This window comes from Paramormyrops kingsleyae, chromosome 7 (assembly GCF_048594095.1).
Source record: "Paramormyrops kingsleyae isolate MSU_618 chromosome 7, PKINGS_0.4, whole genome shotgun sequence".
Taxonomy (NCBI): domain Eukaryota; kingdom Metazoa; phylum Chordata; class Actinopteri; order Osteoglossiformes; family Mormyridae; genus Paramormyrops; species Paramormyrops kingsleyae.
The window spans coordinates 16200707-16224345 of record NC_132803.1 but is presented as its reverse complement, the minus strand read 5'-3'; the positions used below and the strand labels follow the sequence as shown (position 1 = coordinate 16224345).

The window sequence follows — 23639 nt, the reverse complement described above, 5'->3', positions numbered from 1 at the left end:
CACAATACTGCAATTTGATCATTTATGACCTACATTATAATAAAAGATAGAAGATATCACTTAAAATGTCCATCCTGCTTTCTCATATTAAGGTTCTATTAATCTTTTTAGCTGCGGCTGGTTTACTGGGTAACGTGATGCGTGCCAATTACGCATTTTTAAACTTGGATGCAACCTTTGAGATTAAGCTGGCGCACTGTTAAATGCATTAGTGTGCCCACTGCCTATTTTAGGATTCTAAACCTGGATGGAAGTGGATGGAAGATGGATGACTGGATGCAGAGACTGATGGATGAAAGGACAGAAAGATTCTAAAATAGGCAGACTGTGTGTCCCGTTGTAATGTACCCAATTTGTACCACAGTTTGTACCTCTGAACTTCAGAGCAGATAAGAAAATATGCAATGGCTGCAATGTTCTTTTCTGGGATCTGGAAACTTTATCATGGCAACATTCCTCAGATTCAGGGCCAGAAGACTATTTAAAAGGAGCCAGTAATGTATGCATGCACCAAGGTAATCCTTATATATATAAACAACCGGGTATAGCACTGGACTTTTCATAGGGTTAGGTACCTGTAATTGCTTTTAATGTGGACATGTATCAATCTGTCTCTAGCAGACGTTAGAAAGAAAGCAACTGAAAATTGTTCCCCAATTATCCAGATTGTGGAAAAAAATCACTTGGATAAAATGCACCAAGGTGGTGCCCTTTGTATGCACCAACAGTTACAAGTCAAACTTCAGGCTATATATCTAGCTATATAACTAATACATCTAACTTGACAGTACAGTCACTCTTGCAAATGTCCAGTTGCTGTCCACTTGCACTCCTGTTAAATTGTGCCCATTGCTAATTGAAAACATGGTTGCAACTCATCTTCACTTGATTTACCCTGCCATTTTTGCTGCACTTCTGAGATGGCTTGATGAGTCACTTCCTCATTTTGAGGGTGTTGCACATATCGCTGTCATATCCCCATTTAGTCATGCATCTTTATGTTTGTGTTTATATCTCTTCTAAAATGAGAACATATTTGGTCACTGTCTTCATACTGTAGTAGCTCCATTACTATAGTTAGGCAGGAAATGAAGTCACATGGGTCACAGCATCCTCTGAGAGGAACTCCCACATACAGACAGCGTGGATCCATTTCAGCAGCATCTATAGAAAAACAGTGACTCATTCCAATAACCTCTGACCCTGTGCATCAAGAGAATCGCGTCCTTCCTACCAGAATCAGAATCTCTTTTATTTTCTAGTACTTCTCAAATACCGGAATTTACCTTTGATCACCCGGAAACTGCTCAACTCGAAAAGCCCACATAAGTGCAAAAGAACATTAACAAAATGAATATTAACATGAGGGAAGAGTACATCGGACAATAAGCAAATGTTGGGGGAATCACAACTCAGACACAATCTGTTCCTATTGTGTTGAATATACACACTATTGTATAAATGATAGAGCAACATGCAGATTTCACAACAGAACAAATGCACATTTAATAAATTCATGTGCAAAATATAAGTATTGAGTGGCTCAAAATGTACATTTGATGCTGTTTTTTTTTTTTTTTTTTAACAGAGGAAGTGATGTTTTCATCCCCGAAGAGCATGTTTGAGGTGATGGTGTCCACAGATTTACAGCATTCCACTACATTGACAGTGGTACCCATGATAATCAATGGGGCAGTTACCCTGAGGGATGCTTTTTCAACTCAATTGGCAAGCGGCAAAACCAAGCAGAAGAAGCAGTCTGAAATGCTCACCGATACGCCACTGAACCTAACATTGATGGAGGAGGAACCGAGCAGGGATGACATATATGCAAAAATGTAAGAAAGAATAAAGAAAAGCAAAAGAAAAAGGAGAGAAAGTCCACAAAGAAAACTTTCCGAGAGGTTTCTGAGATCTCCGATGGAAAAAACTTCTGTATTGTCTAGGGATGTAATGATAAATGTAATAACACGATATCGCGATAAAAGATACCTCGACACCGTTGTCAGACTGTTACGATATCAACCACGATATCAATATGGTTATTTCGCTGGTATAAGCTCCGTCTCAAAAACATACTATACGAATGCTTTGTGCTCTAAGAAATGTTTTAAATCACGATAAATTGTTTTTTTTTCTGCGCTACATTAACTCTTCTGAAGATTTGGAACGGATATTCCTGCATGTCCTTCGCCAAACAGGAACCCACCGAATGGAGCTCATATCAGGATGGCCAGCTAGACCCATGGAGGAACAGTGAAGGATGTGTAGAAGGAAATTTGAATTTCTTACAACGTGTGCAGTTAGGACATGATGGACTGAATTGAACTGTATATTAAACTTTGTACATTGTTATGCCTGAATTGAACAGTATATCAACCCTTGGATATGGTTATGCCTGAATGGTATACGATGTGATTTTGTTTCTTCCCTTTATACGTGTTGAATTTTGAGTTTGATATGTGGGGGGAGGTTACTGATTTAAAGGAAATAGGTGCTAAAGATACTCGATAGAGAATTTAAATAAGGACTTATTAGGTGATTATAAATAGATACAAAATAATTTTTATATAATCTGTGCGCAGTCAAAAATGAGCAAAACTGAACTAGGATATAACTAGATTTAGATTTAGGATTAACTAGGAATAACTGATTTAACCACTGGACTCAGAACCCAAAAAAAACAATATTTAAATCCATACTTTATAAAGAGGTAAATTTACTTTTTTCCATTTAAATGTGAATGTATGTAAATGTATTCACGATTCTTCATGTTCTACAATTAATATTTACTAAAGGTTGCTGTTCTAAATTTTGAGGTGTCATTGTCTTTTCCCCCACCACTCCCATCGAACGTAGAACTGGCCAGTAGCACTACTAAGTGGACCCAAAATAGGTTCATAAGTGTCACACGTGCACTGTTTTCATGCATTATTTAGCGTGTTAGTATGTATGGGCGTGGCCTATATTTCACGCGGTGAAAACAGACCCGGCGGAAAAATGGCAGAAAACACTACTTCGGAATTGCAGATTGTGTTTTGATTAAAAGATCCAGCTGCTGCAGTAATAATTAATATTTTATAAAGGAACTACTGACTGCTTGTTTTTGTTTTATAATTACATGCATTGTTCAGTCATTCATTGCAAAGGACAATTACTGCTAAGTCTAAGTAAGTCTAAGTAAGACTTAAGTAAGGCTTAAGGTCATAGCTGGATATTTCACTAATAAAGAAAAGCAGAAGCACTTTATGTTAAAAGGGAGAACTAATTTGACATTAATAAACATGTTGATTATTAAGAGTTTGTTCTTTTTAATATCATGATAATCATCGCATTTTTAACCTTTTATCGCGATATTATCGTACCATGAGTTTTTGGTATCGTTACATTCCTAGTATTGTCTTTATGGAGCCATTCGGCAACTCAAAGCCAAAGGCAGTGTGGGTAAAATGCACGCTATGCAGTCTCTCGGCCCACCAAGTCTGCACTCCAGGATTACCAACATTTATTTGTTACCATTGTGACTGGCCTCTGGTTTTGTTTCTTTTTTCTAATTGTGGAGTAGGTTGTAACAAAGGAACATCAGTTCATGAGGTCTGTGATATTCTTGCAGAGATTTGAATCAGAGCTATTTGTAGTAAATAAGGGTGGGTACTTTGTATAAAAGTTTGAGAACTTTAGCTCAAAAATTCAGTAAGCTACAGGTGGTGAAGCAAAGAGTGTCACAACCATACCCAGTGTCCCCTAACCAGACTAATGGCGCTTTTCACTACCGCTAAGAACAAAACCATTACTGAGGCGTACCGCAAACTGCTGGTTTTCCATTGCAGAGTATGCGAACCGTACACAAGTCGTAACTGCGCTGACATGACCCTGCTTACTATCATGGCTGAAAGTGTGACTAAACCATGGTGGTTGTGTCACCACCATCTGATTGGTTGAAATGCTTGGAGATACCGGTGTTCTGCAGTGGAACACCAAAGAGAGCTGGACCTGCGCTGCAGCTAGTCTCTCTTCGTGGTATGGCTTGGGTACCGGTCAGTTCCTGTATGCCAATGCTAAAGCACCATAAAACATAGGATCCCCTACTAATATCTAAGCAGCAATACCCATATCTCAGTTGCTCAACGATAAGGGATGGTTGTGTTAAACTCTGACCTAATATCCATAAACAGGATTCTAGCATATGTGCCATGAAGGTCCAGATGTTGTAGAACAAAATGTAGAGCCATGTTCACAGCGTTGTCCACCTACCTACTGGCCTTTAATGCTAACTTCAGGGGATCAAGATGTACAGCAGAAACAGTTTTTGGGCAGCAGAGAATCAAACATTCTAATGTTTTCATTATCACCAATGTTACTGTAATGGCTCTATAGTCATTAAGGCAGGTTATTTTATCCTTTTTTGAGCAGGAACAGTCTGGGACTGGGGACTGGGACAATGATCTATTGAAAATATCGGTGCTTTAGTGTAGCTGGAGATATACAGTCAGGTCCTGCTGCCCTTTTTGCAGGTTGGCTTCTTGAAAAGCCTTAACACATCCTGTTCCGTTCTATAACGACACTTTATAGATCCTTTGTGGGGAAATTCTCTTTCCACCTATTCTTCATAACACACAGACACATAGGTGAGAGCTAGCTTGGCAGCCACCTGCAGTGGTACCCATGGAGCTGGGGGTTAAGACCCCACAGTCATGACTATTCTGCCAAGGTTGGGCTCAAACCAGCGACCTTCCAATCACAGGCACAGAGGCTTAGCCTGCTGAGCCACATGCCGCTCCCATACTATGAACCATGTTAAGAATTTTGAGGACTTGTGACAGGTGTTAAGTCTTCTGGAGAGACTGAGTGAGAGAATGTGCATTGCAGTTGACTGGGGAACAACAGTTCATCTCGAGTGTAACATTTCTGAATCATGGAGTCATGAGTCTGTCATGGACAAGGCTGTGTTACAAATCTACTGTAAAATGTGTTGAGGTTGTCTGGTGGAAAACGATCAGGATGAATATGAGGGGATTTCCTTTTTGCAATCTGTAGCAGTTTGGAGAACTTTTCAGACACACACAGCACTGGTGATGACTCATTGTTCCTTGTAAAACCTCACTGCAGAATGGTTTTGGTCCCTGTCATCACTGCTCTGAGCCGCCTCCTTCACCACGTGCTTTTTCTATTATCGAGCATCCAAAGTGCCGAGAGATAAGCTTGGGGTGAGAGGGAGCAGGGTCAGCTTGCGACCTTGGAGCAGCAGGAATGAAGGACCTTAGTCAAGGGCAGAATAGTCCTATGGTTCCAGGCAACCTTCCGGATATGAGCGCTGATCCCTTTCTGGCTGATTACACGCCGGATGAACTTGCGATTATTTGATTTCAAATTTCCCACATTCGCAGATAATATTCAAAAACAACTTACTTGCCATTCTCAACTTCTTCAGGCAAGTATAAGCCTGAAAGGTGACTGGATTAACTTGAAGAACTGTATCACTGACATTTCATACCATTCTCTCCAGTACAGTGTCTCTCCAGTGACAACCCAACAGGCACAATTCTAAAGCAGCGATGACTTACAGATATGATGGAGAAATGTGTGCTTTACTTCCCTGTAAAGTACTAATTTGCAGAAATCACAGCTAAAAAGGTGTGTAAGCATTTGTCTTTGATAAGAACTAGATTTCACAGAAATCTGATCCCTAATCTATCTATCTATTCATTTATTTTACGCAAAATCAGCACTGAACTCCTGGGAATTCCAGAACATTTCACAAACGGCAGGATCTCACTCCTCTCTTACCAAAGAACAGCGAGCTGATGGGGCGAGCCCAGACTCCAGACAAACCAGATGGCTCAAAAGCTAAATGGAAAGTTAGCACACGGTTTAACTAGATTTTGTAGCTGCAAGCACACCAGCAGCCTACACACAACCAGCAGCAAGCCTCAGTTAATTGAATCTCCATATTGTGAACTTCCTGTTAATATAATACCATAGGGATAATAGTTTCCATTCTCCCTCATGATCACCATCACTGTGATGAGGTCAGTGCTGGTGAAGATGCTTATTGTGTTGAGCAGTATTCAGTGCTACTATAGTACATACATCTGCTTACTGTGTTAAGTAGTATTCAGTGCTACTATAGTACACATCTACTTACTGTGTTAAGCAGCATTCAGTGCTACTATAGTACATATGTCTGCTTACTGCGTTAAGCAGTATTCAGTGCTACCATTTTAAACTCACACTAGCAGTATTCAAATTTACTATTTTACTAAACATATCTGCTTACAGTGTTCAATAGTATTCAGAGCAAATTAACTACTAATATTAACTATTGTGTTAAGCAGTATTCAGTGGTATGGTATGTGTTAAGCAGTATTGTGTGCTATCGTACTGCATACATCTGTGTACTGAGTCAAGAGATATTCAGTGTATATTTTACTACATGCCACTGCTTACTGTGTTCAGCAGTATTCATTGCTATTGTACTACATACAACAATGACAATAAGTTCTAGTACAAATCTTTGTTTACTACCAACAGGTCTTCTCCAGCCCTGTGATGGGCTGGCCCCCTGTCCAGGGTTGTTCCCTGCCTCGTGCCCATTGCTTCCGGGATGGGCTCCGGACCCCCCGCAACCCAGTAGGATAAGCGTGTTGGAAAATGGATGGATGGATGGAGGTCTTCTCCATACCACACTTTACATTTCATTACTACTTCCCTATTCTGTTTTTGCCAAGACAAAGGAGCTCAGAAGTAGTTATCGAGGTGAGAGGAAGGACCTATGGAAAAGGTAAACGAGGGCCAACGTCCTCACACAGTAGGACGTCCAGCCTGCATGCGAGTGGCCAGCTTCACTGGCGAGAGATCCTGACAGCAGACGGGCCACTAAATGGAACACAGAGGAGGGCACTGGGACTCTGATTTTTCCAGTGGTCCTCAGGTAAGCTTCCTTTATTACTCCTCATTAAGCCTTCTCAGCTAATCTCAGTGCCAATTCCCATTGAAATCGGCTGTAATTCAGGTAGCATGCTAAGCTTTTAGTGCCCAGCACTGGCACTGCATTTTTGTATTTATCAAAACAGCTTTTTCTTCCCAGCCATTGGTTCCCTAGCAGCACTTTAAAAAGGGACACACTGCCAATGGTACTCCGTGATTAATCAAGCCATCACCAATGAAAAACACTCCCTACGACATACATACACTATTTGGTTTCAGAAAACAGACAATTCCACAGTTTCATGGTCAATGTGTTGCAATGATTATAAAAAGATGACAATGGAGGACATGATATATAATTACAGCTGAGCTTAAACAAGCGCGACAAGCCCCAAAGGGACTTCATAAGTGATTTATTTTCCCAGTAAATTCAATAAAAAAAAGGAAAAAAAATCAAACTTTAGTTCATCTCAAGATCTGAGTGATATTTTAATAATATATATGATCATATGTATTATGCATATTATACACTATCTATAGATATATGGGGGGGGGCGGGCTGTACGGCAGAGCCGGTGAAGATATGTATAAAGAGCATTTGTAACATAACGCTAAGTCATGTAACAGTGCCATCTACAAGTGGGGGTTCTTAGCCAAGTGGGACGTAGTCAACATGGTCCCATAACACCATACTGCGGTCAAGTCATGTTTGGGTATTTAGACCAACTGACAGGCCTGCTGATGGCAAAAACACGACATTTAAGGCGTCTGGGCGGATGCCATGTGGTGCCTGATGCAGCCAAGCCAGGCACAGAACTCAAAGTAAAGATAGAAGATAAACGGGAAAGAACTAATAATAAGAGAAGAAAATGAAAGAAAAGCAGAGAACACCACATATAATTAGATCTCACAAACCATGTGTATAGACTATTGTTGCTTGTTAGGACATTAATAAATGAACTGCGTTCTGAATAACATCACATGACCATGTGTGAAACATGAGCAAACATATTTCCCGGTTACCTCATTGGCCTCAGATTACTCGCCTCCCCTAAACGCCCTAGGAAATGCTGGGCAGACCCTCTGACCAGACAGACCAGAAAATCCTTGTCCAGGAAATAGTGCGAGGATTTGGCCAACTGGAGACCCTGCAGGGAGCTCCAGCAGGCAGCGAGCCTTGACATCTGGAGCCAGAATTGAGTCACAGCTTGGCAATGGGAGTCCATGTACATACATGGACCCTTGGTACCGTATCAATGGGCGTACAAGGAAAGCGCATATGAGCACAGAGCTTCAGTCCTACACGTGAACACATGCCTGGACTGAATCGTGGTGATTATTTCACGTCTTAACATTAATACCATTTGATCATTTTTTTTAGCTAATTTACAAAAGCAGCCAAAAGGCTCTTTCGCTCACAATTTTAAAAGCTTATGGAAAATATGAGCAGAATAATATGGTGAAATTTTATACTGCACATTCAGATGCTCTTTCTGAATAAAATGGTTGCTGGTTTGAGGAGCTTTGGTAATATCTAGGCAATACAGTTTTAATCATGTAACTGGCCCCATCAAGAACTGACCTACAGGAGATCTAAAGCAGGGTTCCCCAATTATGGTCCCGGAGGGCCAGTCTGCAGCACAGCCTGCGGATTCTGCTGCTCAGACACACCTATTAAAGCTGGCAATTAGCTGATGAGCTGAGTACGGTGTGTCTGAGTGCCAGTAGCTCAGAAAAAAACAGTCATTCCTGCAAATGCAAGTGCAGCAGTATAGATGAATATGTACATTGAGTTGTACTTTAAAGGAACACAATTTTGTGATTTTCTTTTGATACATTACTCACAATTAAAGGTATAAGACAAAAATTGGTATTCAGAACCACCAGCAGACAAATCCATTTTCTTGTGGGTGATGGACAGTGATATTCCACAGAGCTTTGTGTACGGCCTGCTCATAAGTGATGTTAATGCTTCCTCAGTTATGTTGATTATTGATTGGTCCACTCAGAAATGGAGCTGACTGAAAGTAATCAATAGCTGGAATCAATTTAGAAAAAAAAAGATCCTGACAGAAGCTTTTCTAAAGAAAATAGGAATATATTGGATATGTTCCTGCAAGCTGATGCTCTATTAGCTGTAGTTTATAATAGGCTAAGATGGCCCTAAATGTTTGTTTGTTAAATGAGAGATTCTTGAAAGAATTCATTTAGGCATGTTCGTCTGAATTTTTCTACTCAAGGCTTTCTACTATTAAGTAAAAAAAAAAAAAGAAATGGAAAGCCAGAGGCAAAGATTACAATGAAGTATAACGGAAAATCTGAAGCAGAAAATAATATAATTTAAAATAATCGTAATGATTGCAGTTTTATATTCGCAAAAAAAGACTGAATATAGTTACATCAGACATCATTTCTCTTTTCCCTCAGAAGATTAGAAAATATGAGAAAATATGTTTAAAAATAATCACATTTATAAGCAAGAGCGTGCATCAAATCATGGGTCAGGAAACGTTGATAGCACATGGGCGGCTGAAGAAGGGGACGATGTAAATTATCGCCTGAAAGAACGAGGTCCCTCGTGTGTGAATGCCAAGGCCTGTGGGCAAAATAGCGGCTGAGCAAGGTGACCCAGAAAACCCAAAGGAGCCCAGGTGGAGCACCAAAGACCAGTCAGCGCCTCTGATACGAGGGCCCACCTGGACTATGGCTATGACACGAGGGGGAGGGGGCCCTGGCGGGGCAATGATGGATGGCACTGCCTTCCTCTGCGTAGGAAGGAGGGAGCCCGCAACTTGAGTTACAAACCCTTCCTGTTAGCTCCCTGGCAGGAACTTGCTGCATATTTAATGGAGGAGAAGTGGAGATGACACGGCACTTTGGCAGCATCACCGACAACGATCAGGCTCTTCCAGATTCATGGCTCTGGCTGATTAGGGCAAGGGCAGTAAGAGGTAGAGGCCAGCAACTGTGTTATTAGAAGGCAAGAAAAGCAAAGACAGACAAGGAACCAGTTTCCGGTTGAAAGAGTAACACTCAAAACATTTTAAAGAGTGTGCTTATCTTGATAGAAATAGCTAGCATTCAAACGCATGTTAAAAACATGCTCATTTGTGTATATTAACAAGGTATCTCCGTACACATATACATACACAATACTGCGCAAAAGTCTGAATCAGGCCGATTCAAATCACGGTCCTCAAGGACTGAAAACTGCTGATTTTCCAGCCGTCCTTTTCCTGTGAAACAGGTGTGAAGTCTCTGTGGCCAATCAGAATCAGTAATTATTTGAAGATTTAAATAGCCCTGTCAAAGAAAATGTTTCAAGCTGTTTCTCTGGGCAGCAAGTGAATATTTGCTCAGACGAAAACACTATGTTTATATTAGAATCTATGCAAATGAACACAAACACAATGAAAAAGTAACAAGTATTTCTGTTGTTTTCCAAAAGGTACTGATATCATGTTGGGTAGCTATAGGGACCCTGCTCTGGTCTCCTCAGAGGCGCCCCAGACATATAATGTATTCCTTAAATTTCACCACCAGCTCAATTAATTAAGTTCATTAGCTGAATAGGATGAGGCACTGATTAGCAAAACATGGTATGCTAAGTGGGTGACTGAATAAATACATGGATATAACTGGACGGTGAGCACAAACACTGGGGAGACCTGGGGAGAGTTTTTGAAATATCAAAGCTAAGAAAACTTAAAATCATGGTTTCACACCAACGTAATGAAAATTATAACATAATTTTCTTTGACAGCCTAAAATTTTTGCCTAGTATTATATGTGTATGCATACATATCACTGTATGTGTATGTATGTAAATATATAAAAATAAATGCACAGAGACAGTAAAATATGTCCCAAAAATGTTTCCTTCACATTAATAGTTGAGGTTATTTTACATTCTCAAGATTCTCGACTGTAAAAACAAGAATACTGTGCAAAGAAGAGGAGAGGAACAAAAAGAGACATTGATTCTCAATGATATTTATCAAGAGCTGTGTGAGAGAGGGGAAAAGGGCTGATTCTCAATGGCCTTCAACAAATACTCCGTGGGGGGAGACAGAGATGGGTTCAGGCCATGAACGAGCTATGTGTGTGTGTGTGTGTGTGTGTGTGTGTGTGTGTGTGAGAGACTGAGAGAGAAAGAGAGAGAGATGACGCTGTCTGTGTACTGACATTCAGAAGTGCCCTGATAGTCAGACCCCACCGGCAGCTGCAGACTCTCCGTGGCCAAGCTACATTATCCAGCAACCCTGTCAGTCGCACTCACACTGCCAGGTAATTAGGGCTCCGAAAAATGAGCAGTTCATCTCTCTTCCGCTAAATTTAAACACTAAATTTAAAATTGAATTGCATTTCCCTGAATTCATCTCCCGGTAACACTGTGTGCCATTCCTCAAATACACAAACATCTCCCCCGCATCTCTTAGTCACATACTCAAATATCATATACAAAACTTTCACGTATGAAACACTGAATTCAGATAAAGCAACATTTCACGTTTTCAAGTTTGTAGATATTGCTGGATGTAAGCATTTTGTATTTATAATAATACTTTTCCTAAAAAATCTATGAAAGTGTTCAAATACAGCTGACCCCCAGGAAATCTATTAACACACATTTATCAGAATTATTATCATTTATCATGCTTTTATGGAAATTTACTTTTCTCACCTCTAGAACTATATAGTTTCCTGCTGCGTTCAGTTTAAGTATCTAGCTGAATGCTACAAAAGCACACCACCCAACATATAGGCTATGGGATGTAAGCTACAGATAACATACCTATGTGTCAAACCATGACCCAACTGACATCGATTGGTTTCCCTAAAATAAAAGGTTGGGCAAAACAATCACAGGCAAATCAATTTAAACACATGAAAATAAAAATGCCAAATATTTCTGACAGGATGAATACGTGAGATGTACATGTGGTATGAATTCTGAACTCAAGCCTAATATAGGTATTCATTTGCCCCCTACAGGACAAAAACCAGTTTACTATAGACTCAAGTAGATCACGTTATATTTCAACCGCGGGAGACAGCATATGCATTCAGCAGATGCAGTTTAGTACCGTATGAAGGTACTTGAAGCTGGGGAAACTCAGAAGGCACAGGCAGCCTTTGGAGAGGCAACTTCCAGAGCCTGATCACACAGCGCACTTCTCACCCTGCTCCTGAGCCTGACTTCAGTCATTTCACTGCTATAGCGCTCGGAAAGCAGCGCAGGATCCGGAACAGCCTTATAGCTCCGCGACACCTCGCACCCCTACGGGGGCTCCGCTTACCTACGGCCGGCCGCTGGTGCGCACTCCTGAGGGCAGGCGGAGAGAAAGCCTGCGTCTTTTCGCCTTGACCCCGTGCAGCAGTCTTCCGCGCATTAGCGATGTCCCCCCCCGAAAGAAGCGTGGCTGTGGGGTGCCGTGCCCTGCCCCAGGAGAGATCCCCACTCTCTATTTGTCATTCGCCTCCCTGAGTTTTTCCGGACTCCGTGAAAGAAAGCGAGCGCTGCTGCCGATCCTTCCTTGCGCTGCCCGGTGTAACTCTATCCCGCGTCTCAGCCTGCGAGTCCCTGGCTCCTCCCTCCCCCCACTAATATAACAGCTATGTTGTTACCTGAAACAACCTTCTCTTCGCTTCTGTTTACTTAAGAAATATAGGCTGCCTTTCACTAAAATCCCAAGTTTATCTATTATATTGCTACCCTGTTCATATGCGTTTTTGAATCGCGCAAGTCGTAGTTTAAAGGCTACATTGAATTTATAATCATGGTGACTAATGTCATTCATAGGTACATTCATTTTATCATCATTTATTTACATTAGTGTAGTCACTTCTGAATTAAATTCCGATAGACTGTCCCTTACTAATAATTTGAAAGTAAATGAACACCAAGTTATCAGTCTCGCATGAGTAGTGCTGATGCGCAGATCTTTATCAATGAAAATATGCAAGACTTTTAATTCTTTATTCTCACCTCAACCCAGAATCCAAGAATTAAACACACCAAGTCTATAAATGAAGTTAGCGGCTATATCCCTACCTAAGTATTCGCTTAATTTTATATCCTGTAAGAGCATTTGATTGTCCTCCTTTCGGCGGGGTTTATACTCCTGAAAAGGGGTGACGACTCGGAGCCTGTCCGCTTATTCCGCGTTGTCGGGGCTGCACCGTCCCAGAGGGGATCCGGAGCTCCGGGCTTATCGCTCCTACGGCGTTTCTCCGGCGCGCCCGCTGCTGCCACCTGCGACAAGTGAAAACCCAGCCCCCGTCTGCAGCCTTTCAAAAGCGCTGGAAAACGATCGGGGACTAAGGGACCCTTGTTCTGCTGGCAGTCTTGTTATGTAGGAGGAGTGTAAACCGCTGCTTTTTCACAGTGCCTCTTTCAGTCTTTAGGTGTTGCTAAAAAGATCTAAAATGGAGGAGTGCCAGATAGCTATTTTTATTTATTACATCTCAGTTGCAAATAATGAATGTATGCAGTCGAAATGACCTTGAAAAGTCTAAATAGCTTCATCAAGGTACGTGCTTTTGGACAATCGATTTTTAAATAGGCTACACTTTAATAAATTAAGAAAATGAAAACCTATTTTAAAAGATAAAAACTATTAACTGAAAATCAAGTACTGCAACACGGCAAGGAATACTTCAGTTTATTACAATCACATTTACTAATGCACAACTTAGTATTTTTGAATTCTGTTTCAATATTTGTAATATGTCTATACTGGTATACAGATTTCGCCGTATAAACACTATAGTTTAGCATATCAGCATCTAACAGGCATATAATCAGCCTCTTAGAGTACTGTCTGGCAGCTGTATGTCCCGCTGCTCCTGCAGACATCAGTAGCTGTCCTGCGTGCCATCGCATAGCCTAGGGTCTTTATGGGAGCCCCCTGGACCGGGACACCCTGGCTAACAAGCATCCAAGGGGGGTGTTGTGTCAGCCAGAGGAGGAACCGAAACTGAGCCGAAGGCCTGAGGAGTTTAAGAGAAAAATGGTGCTAGAATGTCCTTGGAGAAAGTTAAAGCAAATATTTCTTAACAAAAATTAAAAGACCATCGAACTTACCTCCCACTTACCTATAGTCTGTACCTGTGTGACTCACGGTCCGAATTCCCTTAAACATGTCACTAAATTACAGTTACTTTTTTAAGCTTAAGATTTCCAGAACATCAAAAAATGTTTTCCAAATATAAGATTAATGGGGGGGGACTAATTTCAGCAGATGTTTAAGTGGCAAAACAAACCTAATATTAATAGACCGAATATTAGTTTAGGAAAATACGGGTAATGAACCAAACCCCCCCCCCCCCCCCCCCCCATTTACCACTACTCCTTTTTTATTCCCTAACATTATCCGCGGTCCTTCATTGCCGCGTTTTGCTTTCATTTACCCCTGTCAAGCGACTATCCAATGCAGACAGTCCCACACAGGATACGCAAAGCCAGCTGAGCATGCCGGCTTACTGAAAGGGAGCCTGTGCATGCAGCTAATTTGGTGCTCAGAAGAGTCCCCCAGCTGATCGAGTGAATGATGCCTTTCAGCAGGCTGCTCAGGTCTGCTCTCCCTGAGGGCTGCCCTGCGGCAAACTCAGTCACAACGCCAGACTTTAAAGCAGCAGCGCTCGCAGAAGCAGCTCAGGCTGGAACTGCATGCGTGACCCGTTCCGCTGACTTGCTGAATGTATCCTGGGCCAGGTTTTACATCTTGGAATAAATGTATTCTCCATTCTTAACGGGGCCGTCGGTAAGTTTGAGGGCAAAATTACTTTAGGTGTTATTGTGATTGTTAAGTATACCTTGGCTGTGGAACTGATTTAAAAACATAATATAAGCAATACCAGTCTAGAACAGTTGTAAATATTAATGTGGGAGAACAGGAACCTTTTTCCCTCAATTGAAGAGAAAGACATAATAAAATCCTACCTTAACAAAACCATTGTAGTTCGTGGACCTAAGTTGGTCATCAATTTGAGCCCTAAAACGTTATTTTTTTTTCTGTCGTGTTTTCATTTTCTGGTTAACGTTTATGCCATATCTACAGGGTTGAGCACCTGAAGGGCTGGCGGATGCAATACACAAGTTTGATAAGTTCCCTAGAGACACAGAATCAAAGGAATGCGTTCGTCTACGTCGAAATACATTTCTAAAACATTATAACAAGTAAAATTCAGAGAAACAGGGATAAGTGTTTTATGTTATGCTGACGTAAATATGCAGCTGGTGCCCCTTTGTTTTAAATGTTAAATTTTAAAAAACAAAAAATCCTACATTACTTTGGCAGCCATTTGGTACACTACTTGGTGTTTTTAAATTTCAAATCCTTTAAGTTTCTGCCGAACTGAACAACTCAGTATGAAGAGCATCCGTGTCTGAATAAGTGATTATGGGAAAAAAATGTATGAACCATTATACTGTTTAGGTACAGTGACATCCAGTGGTTGAACCTCCTAACTTCAAGGAACCCTACAGTCTAAAGTACTAAGCGTTTAAATAAAGCGTCTAAGTGCTAAGTGTTTTAGATGAGGGAGGTATGATTATACAGCTGACATTTAGTTATGCACTTATATAGTTATACTGGTTTTACAGATTTATAGATTTTACAGTTTAACCCATTAAACATAGAAGAAACATGTTCTTTATTTTTAGGTCTCACAGTAAATGGCCAGAAAGCTCAACTGTAAAGTGCATCCCATAGGACTACACATAATTAACTGTCCTAGCGAGCAGATCTTCACAAGAATAATTAAACGAGGTAGGATCACCTGTGGAGACTCTCCAGGAGGTTAAATGTGTGTGCAGTGAGAATCGTGAAGTGGAAAACTTTGCTGACTACTGTTTTTTACCAGCTGAGCAGGTGATGAAATTCTCTAGTCATCATTGCATTTCCTGCACTATAGAAATTACGAAAGCTGCTCAGACCCATCAGTTACTTTAGGCGCACAGCATACAAAACCGAAGTACAACCCCATTTCCAAAAAAGTTGGTACGATGTGTAAAATGTAAAAAAAACCAGAATGCAATCATTTGCGAATTATGTTTCACTTTGTGAAAGACTGCGTGGATAAACAATACAACAACGTAAGAATAATGTTCCTCAACATAATATTGCAAAGAATTTGGGAAATATCATCTACGGTACATAATATCTAAAGCTGTCACTATCTATTATATTAATAATAGCGCAATCTACCGATTATTATATATAATAATGCATACATTGCAAATGGCGCAATGCAGGAACCAACCACACGTTGCAGAGTGCACACTCAGTCACATATAGGGTCAGTTTAGGCACCCCAAACACAGGACGAACATGCAGACTCAACATACAAGCGGCGGTGTGTGGCGACAGCACTACCCAGTACGCCACTGTAAGTTTGTATGGTATGCGTTGTTAATATCAACATGGCATTTCATGCACATGAAATCGTCACATTTATAAGGACCGCGATAGTCTGCTGGGTTAAAATTACCATCAATAGGCTTAAATTGCGCTAAAACATTTACCTAGATCAGGGGTCTCAAACTCCAGTCCTGGGGGGCCGGAACCCTGTGTAGCTTAGTTCTTTCCCTGTTCCACCACAAATTATTCAGCTCAAGAGCTGTGTGGTAATTAGCACAAGGAGTTGAATCAGGTGTGTTAAATGAGGGTGAACCAAAAACTGTGTAGGGCTCCGGACCCCCAGGACTGCAGTTTGAGACCCCTGACCTAGATAAAGGAAACCAAACTTGGCAAGCTTTGCAATTTTAATACTGGTTCCTTTTCAGCATTGTCTAGAAAGTCTAAAGTTTACCGCCGGTGATTTGTATGAACACTACGTGCGATCTCCAGCCATATAACAATACCATTCCGTGCTGTTGGACTGATTCATAGACTGTGTGGCGCGTTTTTGAGAAAGTATAATGAACAAATAAGTGAAGAGGAGAAAGGCAAACAGGAACTGGTCATGAAAAGCCAGTTTGGCTGTATGGAAATATGTTGCGGTTTGTAGTGACAGTGAGGAAAAACAAGTTATTTGTCGGCACTGCTTTGTGTCTCGGGACAAATCTCGAAAACAAGTTATTTGACAGACACTGTTGGTAGATAAGTTAAAGGTAGATACGTCATACATTTGGCTTTTTAGTTAATTTTCATCTCCTAAACATCGCAATGTGATCTTTTTCTAGTCTTGTTCAGAGTTATTCAAAACACACACGTTAACAAAAAATAATGTTAACTGGTTATGTACCGTATTATGTAAAATGACGTGGATAACCGACGAGGTAACCTTCGTTTTAGCAGCGATTATTTTGACATGAAGGAATCAGAATAAACAAAATAAACTAAGTCAAAGGGATGACAAAGACGTGGAAAGCTACTTCGAGAAGCTACCTATGATATATCTAATCTTTCATTATTGGGTGAGTCTGTCAAACCTGAATGCCTTCTTTTGAGGTGTATTTGCTTTGCAGTGTTGCCGTGGTGATATTCAAGTTCTGCTTTGCAATACTGACAGACAACTGCATTCTAGTTCACTTTTAATGTGAAGTGCTTCCACACAAATGGTGCTTTCGCTCTTTATTTGTACCATCATTTTGCATGTACTGTCCACTTTACACCATTACATTAAAAGATTTGGAGAATCTGGAGAAATTTCTGTACGGAAGGATCAAGGCCAAAAACTAATACTGGATAGCTGTGATCTTTAGGTCGTCAGGTGGCACTGCATTAAAAACACACACGATTCTGCAGTGGAAATCACTGCATGGGATTAGCAATACTTCCGAAAACCATTATCTGTGAACATGGTTTGTTGTCGCATCCACAAATGCAGGATAAAACTCTATGATGCAAAGAAGAAACCAGATCTAACCATGATCCAGAAATGCCGCCGACTTCTCTGGGGATCAGAGATCATTTCAGGTGGACTGAGGCAAAATGTAAAACTGTCCTGTGGTCTGACGAATCAAAATTTCAAATTCTTTTTGGAAATCATGGTCGCCGCATCCTCCGGGCTGAAGAGTAGAGGGACCATTCAGCTCGTTATCAGCGGACAGCATCTGTGATGGCATGGGGCTGCATTAGTGCCCATCGCTTGGGTGACTTGCATGTCTGGGAAGGCACCATTTATGCTGCCACCCAGACAGCATCCTTTTCAGAGAAAGTACATTTCAGTAAGACAATACCAAACTACGTTCTGTGTGTATTACCACAGCATGGCTCCACACTGGAAGAGTCTGGGTGCTAGACTGGCCTGCCTGCAGTCCAGACCTGTCCCCCGTTGAAAACATTTGGCATATCGTGAAACAAAAAAATATGACAAAGGAGACCCCGAACGGTTGAGGATTTGAAACAGGCAAGAATGGGAAGTTTCACTTTCAAAACTCCAGCAACTGGCCTCCCCAGTTCCCAAACGTTTACAGAATGTTGTTAAAAGCAGAGGTGATGCAACACAGTGGTAAATATGCCTGTCCCAACGTTTTTGAAACGTGTTGCTGCATCAAATTCAAGTTGAGCATATACTTCATAAAAACAAAATCTCAGTTTCAACATTTGGTATGTTGTCTTTGTCCAATTTTAAATTAAATATAGGTTTATAGGATTTGTAAATCATTGCATTCTGTTTTTATTTACATTTTACACGGCTTCCCTTCCATGTCTGTTTAACAAAATTAAAGGGACTGAGCTTATATTATGGCTTCATTGGTACATAATTGACCACCTGAGAATTTAATTGACTCCATCCGTTGAAAACAACCAGCTTATTACCCCAGTCTCTGTGCATCATTCCCCTTAACAATGGGCCTTAGAATCAAACAACACAAAGCCATGGGGATGACTTCAGGACAAAAACAAGCATGTGCCTGTGAACCATGAACCACTGAGCAGAATCAGCATGAAATTAAATATAAAACACCAGAACAACGCAAAAAGAAAAGTAGATCATTGCAACATATTTGAAAAAAAAGAGTAAATCAACTAAAATGATACTTTACATTCTGCAAGCCAGATAAGCAATTTTTAAAGTATTTCCAAGTCAGACTAAATTATAAAAGACTTATAAGAATTATAAAAGAATAATAAAATTACATGTTAAAAAGTGTACCAAGAGAAAATGTAAGACACGTATTTAGGCCACACAAATTTATTTGTATAACTCAACAAGAATGCATTATTTACAAAGCCAAGAGTATGAAGTAGGGCCCTTACAGTTATCATCATTCACGTTACTCATGTCTTTTCATTACAGTGTGAATGAGTCCTTTAAAAATTGAAGTAGCAGTAAATGTCTTTTATGTCACAAAAAAGTAGGCATCTATTTCATGGAAAAAAAATAATATATAGCAATTTAAAAATAGGTCAATCTCTACATAGGATGTCAAAGTTTAAAGATTATTAATTATGCATAGAATATACATACCATGAGAAAATGTGTTCAACACCTTTCCTAGTCTTTAAAGTTCTGAAAAATCTCGGCCACCTCCAGCCAGCTTTTGAAGCACGCCAGCCCTTTGTCCCGTATCTGTTTCCTTCCTTTGTCCGTGATAACCTCCCCATTTTCCTTCACTATGACAAGCTTTGGGACGGCAGTAATATTGTACCTTTTTTTCAAGTCACTGTAAAAAAGAATGGAAAATTGTGAAAATCACTTTTTCCCCCCCCACAAAACAAAGTTGCACAGAAGCAACAAAGAGGCAACTCACAGGAACCATCAGGAAAGTGAATCAAACAAGCAACTTTTAAGGGTAGAGCTGAAATTCCTAGATAAGCACTAAATCAACTTATAACTGACAAAACTGCACTGTCCTCAGAGCTGTCCACAATTTTTGCAGTACTCTGAAATCCACAAGGTTTGCAGCAAGGAGGGAGTACAGAAACCATGAATTTCTCGAAATGATGTCTAATATGCTCAATACACTTAATATGGAGGCATGGCTAATTACATTTCTTAAAGCATCTTAGCAAACAAGCCAGCTTGCACTATAAGTAACACCTCAAACACATGGCAAAGCATATTTGGTTTTTCCAAGGCATGCACTGAAGGGTTTTTGCTAAATTTAAACATAATCTCAGCAGAGGTCACCCTAACCCTTAAACCTCTTACAGAGATCTTGCACAAGTAAAACCATACTCGGCATGTCGACAGCTGCAAGGTACAGTACAGTATAACTGCAGCGTAATTCCACGCCTAAATCTAAATTTCATAGTTACTTCCTCACTTTACAAACAGATAAAACAAAGCTTTTCCTAATGTGGAATACATGGAGTATTGCTGATATCCATAACTCAATGTCTCCAAAAACAGAAAAGAACGATACTACCCTAGATATCTGAAGGAGTTATCAGATTTACTTACTTCTTATACTCATCGTTCCACGGTAGGGCAAGCCAGTCCCCGTGATAGTCATGATAGTACTCCACCATGTCTTCTGCAGACTTATCGGAAGAAATGAAGACTATTTCGAACTGAGCCGGGGGGTCGTTCTCCTCCACCAAATCCGTGTAGAAATCACACAAAACAGGTGTGAAATCCCGACAGGGTGGACACCAGCCAGCCGAAAAATACAGACCCACTACCTTGTTTCTCAATGCTTCTTCTGGGTCAGTGAATTCACCCTCTTTATTTAACAGCGTTCGCCCTGCAAATACCTCCACCATGCTGAAAGACGAAACTTAATTAAATTGTTTTCCCGGCTAGCTAGTAAATTTATTAATTTGAAGGCGTTTGCCACAAGTGTTGCCGAGTACTTAAAAGGGAATCCAAAAAGTATCCTGGTGCTGTTACGATGAGTTAATACTAACAAAATGAATTGACTGGTTAGTTTACAGAGCTGAAATAACGTCCAAAACGCTCATAAGCAGTCAGCTATTTTAACACTAAAAACCTACAATTCAAGCAGTAAACTTCATATTATTTTTCAAAAGATGTGATTCCTGATAACTTTAAATCACACGACCTCGTCCATACACCCCTAGAATGAGGTTATCAAACAACCAGGCGCGGTAATAGATGCAGTGACTGGAGGAGTTTTTGATAGTCTATAAACACCAAGTCCTCCGCACGAGCCCACGAGCTCTTCTTTTCCCATAATGTCTCGCGAACGGCGGCGCCGCCCACTTTTGCGGCGTAGAAATGCCCGTCACGTGACCCGCCATCCAGCCACGCGATGTTCGCCAGCGAATGAAAGCGCGAGCTGGAGTAACTAAAAAGAAAATTAAGTCACGAGTCATTTTGCAACGGCAGGTTTCGCTTCATTGCAATTTTTGTATTTATAATAAAATCTTGTTTTTAAAAAGTTTCATTTAAAAAGTTCATTTATGGAGTCTCTTAAACGGCTATACAAGAAAAAATACTATATTTCTGCCAGAGAGGGAGTTACAAAGAGACCACCATAGTACCAACACAAGAAAAGATACTACTAAATAAGATGAAAATTTATTGTTTCAGAAAATGGCGGACAACATACTACACCCGATCAATGATTCCTATTGGCAACAAACTCAATGAACACGTTCAGCAACAGTTTCCAGCTATGTGCAATTACACAACTTCTAGTTCAAACGATAATTTAGTAAAACAATAATCAGTAGTAGTATCACGTAAAGCACCGCGGATCAATATTAGCTTTTGAATAAGATGTATGTGTAGTATTAATCCATCTTTCTTTTCTTCAATAAGGAATAGCATGTTAATGAAGCTAGAAACCCAGTGTAGGCTACGTGACATAGGCTACTGTAGGGCCAATCACAAGTGCTAGTGAGCTGCTTATACTGCTCCCAAGTACTGCTACTTAAGTCATGTCCCCAAGACAGCACTGAAATGAAATTATACTGTTCGCCATATGCACAAGTACAAGTACAGGTTTATTTGAATGCTTCTTCTCGCCTACCCCATCATGTTCATAAGATACACAGACACATATGCAGGTGAGAGCAAGTTTGGGGGTCACAGCGCAGGGTCATCCAACGTGCAGCGCCCCTGGAGCTGGGCTACCCACTAGCTGCGTCCTTCGAAGGTTCATGCAATCAACCTTGGGATCTGGGCAAAAGAATAACACATTTCTAAGCTGCATTTAAAGGAGCCTTCGAAATGGATGGCCTTGTCGCGCCGCTGACACAATCAGTCTTCGAATGCAGCCCCTGTGCATCGTATGACTCAAACCCCTGGGCCCAGTTATTTAAACAATTTAATCCAGATCAAAGTAATCCGGATTTTGAAATCCCTTGTTTTGCTATCCAGGATTTGGTAACCCATTTTACTCTTACGCCGGTTTTTCAAAGCAACACTGGATTGGATCACTGTTATCCAAATACAGAATTTTCAGGATTACCAAATCCGGTTTACTAGTGCATTAAATGGAACCAACAGTGTAGCCTACTGGCTTTGTCAAGAACAACAGGTAGACCTAAAATACCAGTGGCCACAAGTAGCCATTATGTGTTTTAAATTGAACAAACAGAAAACACCAAATGAGGGACAGACTGGCCATGCGGTCAGGGATGCAACTGTAAGATATTACTTCTGACTGATAAATTGAGTAATAGTAATTATTGTCATTTTCATTAAAATACAATGTATAGTAGAGCTTTTTGTTTTGAGCTTTGAGATATTGCTTGAGTACAGATCTCACAGGGATTTTTCTTCCCTTGACTATAACGAAAGGCTTCATGTCTTCCTATTTTATTTTCACTGCCACTGTCCTAGTTCAACAATTGTACAAAATATAAATATATCATCAGCAAACACTGCTTTTGTGATCAATTTACAAGTTTTATTTAATTTTGTGCCAGAAATCCACCATTGAATCCACCCTTGTTTTGGAATCAGGATTATCCTGATTTTTTGGATCAAATGTATCCCAATTCAAACACAAACCGAGATTGGATTAGGTGATCTGATCTGATTTCAGAATCCCTCTTTTCCCTTTAAACAACTCGTTTTCAAGATTCAATCCAATCCGTTATCGGAAATCCCATTGGATTACTTTTGAATAGCTGGGCCTTGGTGGCTTAAATGACGTCCCTCACCCAGTGCGGAAAGCGCGGACGGTTCTACGTCCGGAATTTTGTGATCATGCTGCATTTATCCGTGGACGCAGATGGTCGCGGTCGATATTAATATAATCGTTTTTAACCTAAGATTTCGCATTTTTTTAGACTGTTCAGGGCAGCTCGACCGGCCCGGAAATGTTACCGGTGTTCTGTCGAGTTGTAGTTGAGCTACTTTGTCGAGTTAGGCTACCGTAGTACCGTAATCGATAGCCCTAACCCTAACCCCCCCAAATCCCTTACCTTAACCATAACCCTAACCCCTAAAACCCAACCCTAATCCTAAAACGGTGGAACTGCACATGCACAGAAAGGCTCGATAGTACGTCTCGATAGGTAGCTCAACTCGTCAGAACACCGGCCTGCTGGGAAATCTCTCGGTGCTGCTCTTCACCATTCCGCCCCCGATTTCTGCCATTGTGCGAAAGGTTTTAATGTAATAGAAGCCTTCCCGTTTTGTAACTGCTAGTTTTAAAGTACTTTAGAATGCATTTTCGCCCAAGCTTCTTGTTCTACAGATAAAAAGTAAGAGTCGTTTTGCTGATAGTTGGAGAGGATCATGGATGTTACACAAACGCTTTGCGCAGCGAGAATGATGAATAATTTTTAATCCGCGAGTTAAGGTAAAAGCATTACGGTTGCCTAGCTACAGATCTTCAT

General features: G+C 40.7%; 2 protein-coding genes across 5 annotated transcripts in view; both read right to left on the bottom strand.

Annotated features, from left to right (window-relative positions):
- csgalnact1a (chondroitin sulfate N-acetylgalactosaminyltransferase 1a) overlaps nt 1-13251 on the bottom strand; it is a 44790-nt gene extending 31539 nt beyond the window's left edge. The window contains exon 1 of one of the 3 annotated variants that reach the window (XM_072714409.1): nt 12917-13251. The gene's annotated coding sequence lies outside the window, so the exon portion shown is untranslated. Of the gene's footprint in view, nt 1-12227; nt 12877-12916 lie in introns of those variants that run through there. The other 2 variants (XM_072714407.1, XM_023823222.2) reach the window with 2 other exon arrangements.
- Nucleotides 13252-17559: 4308 nt separating this feature from the next.
- nxnl2 (nucleoredoxin like 2) lies at nt 17560-21022 on the bottom strand. Of its 2 annotated transcripts, XM_023823035.2 has the most exons (3): nt 20287-21022; nt 19351-19546; nt 17560-17989 (listed from the first exon to the last, which is right to left on the bottom strand). In XM_023823035.2, the coding sequence occupies exons 1-2, from the start codon at nt 20586-20588 to the stop codon at nt 19378-19380; spliced, it is 471 nt and encodes a 156-aa protein (XP_023678803.1). In that variant the 5' UTR covers nt 20589-21022; the 3' UTR covers nt 17560-17989; nt 19351-19377. The 2 variants fall into 2 exon arrangements, with proteins under 2 accessions (XP_023678803.1, XP_023678802.1); XM_023823034.2 differs by lacking the exon at nt 17560-17989 and having other exon boundaries at nt 19059-19546.
- Nucleotides 21023-23639: the final 2617 nt, after the last annotated feature.